This window comes from Zootoca vivipara, chromosome 1 (genome assembly GCF_963506605.1).
Source record: "Zootoca vivipara chromosome 1, rZooViv1.1, whole genome shotgun sequence".
Lineage (NCBI taxonomy): Eukaryota > Metazoa > Chordata > Lepidosauria > Squamata > Lacertidae > Zootoca > Zootoca vivipara.
Window position 1 is genome coordinate 11,629,631 of NC_083276.1, and position 9,916 is coordinate 11,639,546.

Here is a 9,916-nt window from a genome sequence, read left to right on the forward strand (position 1 = left end):
TTCATTGGTTATATTCATGCTGTACAAAGCAACAGAGAACCTGTCTGCTCCATCTTCTGCACGGCAGTCCTTCAGGTATTTGAAGACCACTATAATGACTCCTCTTAAATCTTATCCTCTCCAGGCTACGCATATCTGCAGCGTTGATCCACTATTGTGTATTGTGGAATAGCTAGGTCAGAAGATGTATTGTAAGAGGGTACATGAGAATTGGCCATCCTTCTCGACACTTGATCCTTATCCTTATTAATTGACAATAAATGCTATTCTGTGGTGTGGTGTGCCTTTTAGTCTGCACCCTTTAAAGAGTGATTTCAAGGCAGCACACTAAAAAACAAACAAACCCCAAGAAGGGAAAGTTAATTCTTTAGTTGTACTGAGCTGAAACTGTGCAAATACTCATTGGTTGTACAATTTCAAATTACAGCCCAGAGATCAAAATAGTTATTCAACCGGGCAATTGTTGCATTTGCAAAATTCCACAAGGTGGCAATGTTTGAGAAAATTATGGCCTGGTTTACTCTGCTCCCCACCCCATTAAAAGCTGTGCTTCATAAACCACTAACATTCTGTTTCTCAGTTCAGAACTGACTTCATCAGCACTGCTCCAGAAAGGTTTGAAGACTGTACCCTCAATTCTGCCTGAAAAAGGCAGCTGCAGAATAGCAATTTTAAAAAGCTTTGTCCGCTGTTGCCAGCAACATTTGCTTAATAAATTATATTTCTATGGCCCTCTGTATTACTGTTCCTTGAATTTCAAGGTGGCTAGTAACATTAATTGTTATATCTGCCTTGTATTGGAAGTCATTTCTATTTTGCTTTTAAAAATAGGGAACTGAGGCTACCAAGTGAATTGACCCAGGCCTGCCTAGTAAATCTCTGTCCAAGCTGGTTATGGGCTTGAATATGGACATTTTATTATGTTTTCTGTATACATTAATGTGGGATATAATTATGTAAATATAGCTAAATAAACAGTTTGGTGTGGGTAATGTGCATATTTATATTGTCACCAACTACTTGTAAGGCCGCTTTACACTTATTTTATCCACATGGAAAAATAGGACATATATATCTGTGTTCAGCTTTCTGTGTTAATATCATATGAATATATATTTTGCTTTGACGAGTTGTGTTTGGGAGGCACAGTGCAGAATGAGCCTCAACCAAGCAGATGTGTTTTCGATCACATGACCCATCTTCCTATTGCTCCAGAACTATGGCCAGAGTGAATCCATCTTCTAGTTTCCTGGTTTGAATGATTACTCTTTACTGTAGTTCTTTCCTTGGCATGGGCATATGTGGACAACATATCTTGGGTTTTGCAAATGGTAAAATTTCTAAATAAATGGAGAAATAAATAAAATCCGGATATCTGGGGATTATGGTATGTCTACATAGGGTGGAATGGAGGGACGCGGATGGCGCTGTGGTCTAAACCACTGAGCCTAGGGCTTGCCGATCAGAAGGTCAGCGGTTCAAATCCCCGCGACGGGGTGAGCTCCCATTGTTCAGTCCTAGCTCCTGCCAACCTAGCAGTTCGAAAGCACGCCAAAAAGTGCAAGTAGACAAATAGGTACCGCTCCGGCGGGAAGGTAAACGGAGTTTCCGTGCACTGCTCTGGCTAGTCATGCTGGCCACATGACCTGGAAGCTGTCTGCGGAAAAACGTCGGCTCCCTCGGCCAGTAATGCGAGATGAACACCACAACCCCAGAGTCGTCCACGAGTGGATTTAACTGTCAGGGGTCCCTTTACCTTTACCTTTGGTTGGAAGATCCTGTCCCAAAGTTAATTTCTGTGAAAGCCAGGAATTAACTTTGGACCACAACTTATGGTTGTCTAACAGGCTGAATTCCTGCCGGGTGATCCTCAGCTTCAATGTCCGGCTCTGGCTTAGAGGCAGGGCCGGATTTAGGTTTGATGAGGCCCTAAGCTACTGAAGGTAACGGGGCCCTTTATATGTCCAGCTGCCCTTTGTCAACAACAAATTGTTGCTGTTTTTTGTGTTAAATATACAGTATGCCATATGGTAATTTATGGACCTAATAGGTATCTAAAGCCATTTGCACATGAATAATGTAGGCACCCTATATATAGAAATGAGAAAACCAGTGATATTTTAAGGAGCAGGCTAGCAGGCGGGGCCTATTAGTTACATCATAGGAGCCTACACAACACAAAAAAGCGGTTGCTGTATGTAGGTTTTATTTTATTTGCTTTTAATATTATATTTTGGAAATGTACGTCTAGGGTTTTTTTCCTTTAATTTTTTTGGGGGTCCCCCAAGAGGGTGGAGCCCTAAACTACAGTGGCACCTCTACTTACAAATAACTCTACTTACGAATGTTTCTACTTGCGAATGGAGCTCCGTCCGCCATCTTGGATGCGGTTTAGATAGGATTTTTTCTACTTACGAATTTTTAGATAGGGTTGCTTCGACTTACGAATTTTTTCTCCCAATGCATTCCTATGGGATTCGACTTACAATTTTTTTCGACTTACAAATGTGTGTTCAGAGCGCATTAAATTCGTAAGTAGAGGTACCACTATATAACTTGTTTAGCATATATGTAAATCCAGCGCTGCCGCTGGCCTGTGTCCCTCAGGAAGTTGTCCATGAAGGAACGTTGTCCTTGGGCTTAAAAAATATTCCTCCACCCCCCCTTATGTATCTATTTAATTTATAAAAGTATTTATATACCACCCTCCCATGAAATATCAGGTCAGTGTACAGCAATATAAACACATTAAAAAGTAGTACCCCCCCAAAAAAACATTTAGCTTATACAGTGGTACCTCGACTTACGAAGACGATCCATTCCACGGCCGTCTTCGTAAGTCGAAGTCTTCAGTTGTCGAAGCGCCTGTTCTGCGCATGCGCAAAGCGCGATGCGTGGAACGCACATGCCGCACGCGGAGAAAAGACTTCTGGGGTTGTCGACTTCGGGAGTCGAAACCTTCGGAAGTTGAGTCGTTCGGATGTCGAGGTATGACTGTACGTAAATCCGGCACTGCTTGGAGGCCAACAAGTGACACAACTTTCCTCACCGTGAAACGACTACGGTGTCTATCATCGGTGGAATATCCAAGGAGAATAAGGATATCCATTTGCGCACATTGTGAAGCTGTAAAAAAATGCACAGAGGCCTAATGGAAATTGGACTGCTAGGCTCTGACGGCGGAAAGACCCACGGCAAATTCTGTTAACTGTGAACTCAGAATGCTGAAAATATGTTTATTGTTCTTTTGTCTTAACTGTGCTTGTAGGTTTGGTGTGGACATTTGTGATAAATTAATGGGCATTTATTTAAAAAATGGAGGAAGGGTACAACTGATAAGGAAAGCTGAACCTGCCTCTCTGTAATTCTTAGCTGGGAAGCAATAGACATAGCTTTATATATATATAAAGTGACAATATACTGCTTCTACTAGGCCTGGGGTAACTTTTTCAGGAGTAAAATCCCTCACCATGCATACTGTGTGGATGGGACTGCTTGAAATTGAAGAAGCTCCTTCAGATAGCCTAGTCCCAAGCTTAGTCCCAAGAGAAACTACTGAAGAAGCCCGTCATATGGGCGAAACAGGCGAAAAACGCCGGCAGCCTGTCTATCATTGACACTTCGTTCGACCTGCTGCCACTTTGCTGACCGCTATATAGCCTCAAAGACCATAAAGACTGGTTTGCCTTTCGGTATTTATTTGTATATGTTATCTGCTTGACGTTTGGTTTTGGCTTCTGTGTCAGCACTTGTATATGGTTCTCTTATTGTTTTCTTTTTGGATTAATAATACTTGATTGAAACTTGATTGAATCTTGTGCCCTTGCGTGCTGCTTGTTTTGTATTGGACTTTTGAAGAAATTGGCAGCATTAGCCCATTATTTCTGTTTTTGTTTTACTCACAAGAAACAGCAGCAGCAGCAGCAGCAGCAGCAGCAGTGGGGGGTGGGGGCAGCCCTGGGAAGGTAAGCACAATGGCTGGGGCTGGGGGGTGGGGAGGAGGACTACTTGCCCCCCTCTCCACTTCTTCCAGCTCCCCACCCCCACCCCGGTGCTGCTTCTCCGGCCAGCCACAAGGTCTAAGGGGCAGTGGACTGGCCCGCAGCTAACTTTTTTTGCCAACCCCTGCCACAGGGCAACCCAGCCAGATGGTGGGCATAGAATTAAATTGTTGTTGTTGCTGCCAGCATCAGGGGGTGACATCCTAACAACCAGAGATTCCTCGCTCCCCAACTTTCCCAGACATTTTACATAGCCACATCGGCATGTTAGCATGGATAGTACAGTATTTCTTTAGAATCAGAATGACGATCACGATACTAATGGTACTTGTACTTTTATTTCTGTATCAGGAGGAGCATAGCCAGGATACAATCAACATTATTGCCGTACATAAGCACAATGTTTCACAGGCATGTGTGTACCATCTTGTTGGCTGCATACGTGTAGCAAGCATTCATATAATCCAAAAGGCAAACAATAATTATTTACAACCTATATCCTTAGGAAAGTCAAAGCCACTTACATATACTCCCTTCCATCTCTTATCCAAGCACTAAACTCCTGACTAGTAAGTTTTGTTTCTGAAGTCACTTGAACGCCAGTTTACAATCCAGTCACACTGAAGTACACAAACTTAACCCACTTCAGCCCCCATTCTGTAGGGGTACTGTTGTGGTCAGAAGGTCCTCTTTATCAAGACAGTTGGATCTTATGACCCTTGTCTTAAGATTGAAGTCAACGAATACCGCTTTTGAATGGTTAGATGGATTAATGAATGTGACAGCTTTGGTCTGCCCAACACATTTCTTTGGACGGAGAGTGACTACTCGTGATCATGTGGCTACATATCTGTACCTGGCCTGTGGGGGAGTTTCTCTTTAGTGCTCAGCAGAAGGGTACAAAACAACACTGGGGTGAACGAGTCACACTGGGGTGAATGAGTGTCAACAAATGAATACAGATTACGGTTGACAAGTCATAACTTATGATGTAGGCATTTTTACATCAACTAAAGCCCTCTTCAATACTTTGGCCACCTCATGAGAAGAGAAGACTCCCTGGAAAAGACCCTGATGTTGGGAAAGAGAGAAGGGGACGACAGAGGATGAGATGGTTGGACAGTGTTCTTGAAGCTACCAACATGAGTTTGACCAAACTGCAAGAGGCAGTGCAAGACAGGAGTGCCTGGCGTGCTCTGGTCCATGGGGTCACGAAGAGTCGGACAGTAAGAGCTGTTCGGCAGTGGAATTTGCTGCCAAGGAGTGTGGTGGAGTCTCCTTCTTTGGAGGTCTTTAAGCAGAGGCTTGACAGGCATATGTCAAGAATGCTTTGATGGTGTTTCCTGCTTGGCAGGGGGTTGGACTGGATGGCCCTTGTGGTCTCTTCCAACTCTATGATTCTATGATTCTATGATTCTATGATTCTAGGACTAAACAACAACAAAGCAACTGGCACCATTGTCCTCCACGTTTAGAAAAATACTTCAGCACCAGGATCCTTCTGCATTCCTTGCACAATTTAGAACACTGGCGAATCCGGTGCTCTAAATCACACGGGCAGCCTAAATGTGTACAGGAAGGTCCCTAAGGTTGGCTCTGCCATTAGGCAGAGTGGAGAGATTGCCTCAGGCAGATACTAGGTGGTGGAGACAAGCAGCAAGGTGCTGGAGGACAGAGCTGTGTGTGCCACAATATTGCCCTGTGTCCCCCCCTAGGTGAGCCCGCTGCCCTCAGGTGCACTGTTCTGCCTGCTGACAGTGTTGAAGTAAAGTTCAGTCAGCAGGAATAGGAGAAGGGGGGGCATCTTGTCTTTCACCTCAGGTAGCAAGTCTTGAGCTGGCTCTCCTCCATCACACAATAATGAGGGAAGAACAGCAGGAGAAGCTTGTTTTGTCTTGCAAAATTGCACGAGGAATTCTGCCTCGTTTCTCTACCTGGTTAGAAATGTGAGGAAGCGTGGGTCAGGACAAAACAGACACCAATTAAGTATGCACCGTGGCAGGTTTTCAAATAGTAAGGTGAGCAGTCCTTTGTATTCATCCTCTATCCACCATAAAACACATGATCTGCTCACGCAATCAGTTACACAGTTACACAGGAATTTTGTGTGTGTGTTGGCCTCCAGTTGGTAGGAAGCTGGCTGTGTGCAACATGTACCGGGTTCAACTTTTGACACCCCAGTGCAAAGGTTTGGAAAAAAAATATCTTTGCAGGGACATAGCTGAAACTGCTTCTTCTGTACAGTGGCAAATACATTTACCCAACTTGCCACAGGACGAGCATGAAGGCAAGCAACATTTTTCTTACAGCTACTTTTCACCCAGGTGACCAGATGTTGGCTAGTCCTGATATTATACATATATAAAACTTCAAAAGGCACGTTAACACATATCTTAAGACACTGGTGCTAAGATTTTTGTCATTAAACAGAAATTTCAGAAGTAACCCTTAGATATGCTGTTCTGCAAAATGTTTAGGACTGATATGCAATTTCTTTTAGGTGTTGATACTTCAGTTTAACTGATAGTCTTGAAAACTGGCAAGATGCTTCGTGACTGGAAAGGGAAGAATAAGCATTTGTAACATTTACAGTATTATTTCCATTTGGTCTATGTTTCAAAACGATCCTGAAATATGCCTATTGCTCAAAGATAATGAAAATATATTTATATATACTTTTCATAAGACAGCAGCAGAAATACAGTTAAAAAAATAAAATCTAAAAAAGAAAACATCTCCTAATTCTCCCAGCACTAGCTTCCTAATACTCTGCAAATAATCTAGAACAAAATCATTGCTGTGATTTGATTCTCAAATGATTATGTTTAAACTTTTGTCCAGTCTTTATTCCTCTAAGTAGGTTTGAAGAAAGAACACTTGCGGAAATTAATAGAAAGGTTCTTTGTTGGTTTCACTAGAACTATGGATGTCTCTTGTCAGTAGCTTCCTTTGTCTATTTTTGTTTCCTTACGATCCCATGCAACAAGTGTTTTTGTTAGGAACTATTTTTCTATATTTCAATGAGCTTGAAAACAGTACTGTAATTTTAAACAAAACATTTCTTCGATCCTTTTAATGCAATGTTTTATTTTCTTGCTGGAAAGAAGGCAACGAGTTTCCTAATTCTCCCCTGCCTAGAAAAGAGTTGCATCACATTTTTATGTATGCTTGAACTTTGAAGGAAAAGAAACCATCTTATTTTTGTGCCTCTTCAGGAATGCTTTGGGGCGGGGCTTTCCCTTTCTCTAGCAGTATCAATTCAGTTCTCGCAGAAGATGAAACAATGGTTGTGGTCTCTGAGGCTTCACTCTCTGCCATTGTCTCATTAGGTGGCAAGGATTCTTGCGCATCAAAAAAAGTTTCTGATTTTTCCGTCGGGCTTTCCTCATCCTGAGGTTTTTCTTCTTTTGGATCTGTCTCTTCTACTTTATCAGTTTCCCTACCCTTTTTTGTTGGAGATGAAAAACCTAACTTAGGGAATCTAAACCATCCAGCTTTTTCAGTTTGTTTGGCAGTGTCACTGTCTGATGTGGATGGGACATCGACTTGTGTCTCTTCTTGAAATGGTTTTTGAACTTCAGGTTTGGAATCTGCGCCTGTGTCATCAACAGAGGAAGAAAACCCAATACTTGGAAGCCAAAATTTAAACTTGCCAGAAGATCTCTTACTATCAGATTTTTCCTTTGGCTCTGTTGTAGACTCTTCTTCAGCACCTGCGACTTCAGTTTCTTCGGTAATTTCTACAGCAGATTCGGACATCATCGAACTGTCTGCAAACTCATCAAAAGATTGTACTTCAACTGCAAATGCTTTCAGCTTTGCCAGCTTAGTAGTGGACGATGCTTCTTCAATAAGTTCTTGGCCTTTGTCTGATACTTTCAGTTCAGCAAAGCTGGTTGTTTCTCCTTCCTTTTCACCTGAAGGTTGGTGATCTTTACTCTCAAACATTTCATTCGTATATTCTGTAGAAGACAGTTTGACTGGCACATCCAAGCTCACAAGTGATTCCTGAATTTTCACTTTCAAAAGAGAAAACCCATAGGTGGCAGTTTGAACTTCTGATGGAGGAATCTCTGATTCTCTCACTATCTGAGTTGAGAAAGATTCCTGACTTTCAGAATCGCAGGAGTCAAACGCAGATTTACCTTGTAGCCTTTTTCCGTTTCCTTCAAAGTATGGTCCTTCAATGTGCAGTGATGAACTTTGAATAAATGACTCAGTTGATGGAAGTTTACACTCAAGTTGTGTTGTCTGAATATCTGGTTCCGTCAGTGTTGTAATTTTAGCTACTGATTTTTGGATTTTACCGTTCATGGTGTCTATTTTTTCTGTAGGAAACTTAATGTTGAATTCCACTGGCCTCTGTGTGAGTGTTGTTGTCTCCTCAAAAGAAGGATCTGTAGATGGCAGTTTAGTTTCCACTTGTGTTCTTTGGATGTCAGACAATGTTGTAATTCTGACTGTTGATTTCTGGATATTACAACCAATGTCTTCTACCGTCTCACTGAGGAATGTGGTTCTGAATTCTTGTTGAGGGGCACCATCACCATCCGTATCAGTAGCAGCACATTTCATGTGTGTTGTGTCTTCTGAAGTCAACACTTGTCCTTCAGCTACAGATGTGCTGTATGTGAACTTGGGTATTTTAAGCTTGCGAATATGGAAACTTAGCTCTGAATCTTCAAAAACTTGTTTGCCCGTGGTGTCTCCTGGTTTCCCCGCAAAGTCGAGTTTTCTACTTTTCATGTCAACAAACTCTTCTGCTTTTTGAGGCTGGATTCCGAATATCTCTCCTTCAGTTTTATCTAGTGACACCTCAGCCTCTGTCTTTGGTGGATCGGCATCAACTTCTGCACTTCGTGATTTGGTACGTAAACTGCCAAACTTTGGCATCTTGAATTTTGATGATTTTGTTTTACTTGAGCCGTCTGTCTCTTCTGCTTTCACTTCTCCTTCCACGGGCACATCTTTTTCAAAGCCTTCTATTGGGTACTCTATTATTTCAAAGTCTTCATCGGTGACTGAAACATCCATTCCAACTTCTGGCGGTCTAACATCAGGCTCTTGCAAGTCAGATGCAACATCATCAGCTTTCTTGGTGGTTTTTGTGGTTGACCACCCAAAAGAAGGCACACTGAACTTTGGCATTTTGAATATGCTTTCTTTTCCTTGAGTATCTTTTTTGGGTGATTTTATTTGGCTCTCCTTTTCAGTCTTTGCATCAGGACTTTGCTCAGCGACGTTTGCCTCTGTAGTGATAGCATCAACTTTTTTCTCTGTTCCAGCCACAGTAATTTCAGTGGCAGGTGTCTCAGACACAGTTATGTCAACATCCACATTTGGGACACTGATTTCTGATGTAGGGGCAGTGGATGAAGTTTGGTGTGTCTGTACAATCTGTCCTTCAGCACCATGTTTAACTACATCAGCATATGTTGTAGTTATTCTATCACCAGCTTTTCCTGGGGACTGTGATAAACTGCCTTCCCCCATCAATAGGCCAGTGCTGAAGTCCTTTTCCTTCTGTATTGAAACTCCATCTTTTGTAATGTCCTCTTCAGGAAACATGACTTTCCCTTCTAAAATGTCCTGTCCAGAATACAATTCACTAACCACATGGGGAGACTGGGTTGCCATTTCAGGAGCTTCTATTTCTGCTTCAGCAAGAGGAGCTTTTCCTGTACTGCCATCTCCTTCAGCATCACCTCTTTTCCCCTTTGAAGATGATCGGCCAAATGAAGGCATCCTAAACTTTGGCATTTTAAACCAACCTGGAGACTCCTCAGTATGAATCTCTCCAGACTTTGCTTCATGTTCTCCTAGTTCTTTTATATCCTGCTCAGCGGGGCTGCAAACAGATATGTCAGAGACTTTGATGTCAACTCCGGGCATTTGAATTTCTCCAGCTGACAACT

The 9,916-nt window shown here is 42.4% G+C and overlaps 1 protein-coding gene across 1 annotated transcript in view; it reads right to left on the reverse strand.

Moving 5' to 3' along the window:
• Positions 1 to 4,320: 4,320 nt before the first annotated feature.
• The window catches only part of LOC118097957 (protein AHNAK2), a 94,738-nt gene continuing 89,142 nt past the window's right edge, over positions 4,321 to 9,916 (reverse strand). The window contains 1 exon segment of the mRNA XM_060271588.1: positions 4,321 to 9,826. Coding sequence (XP_060127571.1) covers positions 7,197 to 9,826 — 2,630 coding nt within the window. The 3' untranslated portion in view covers positions 4,321 to 7,196.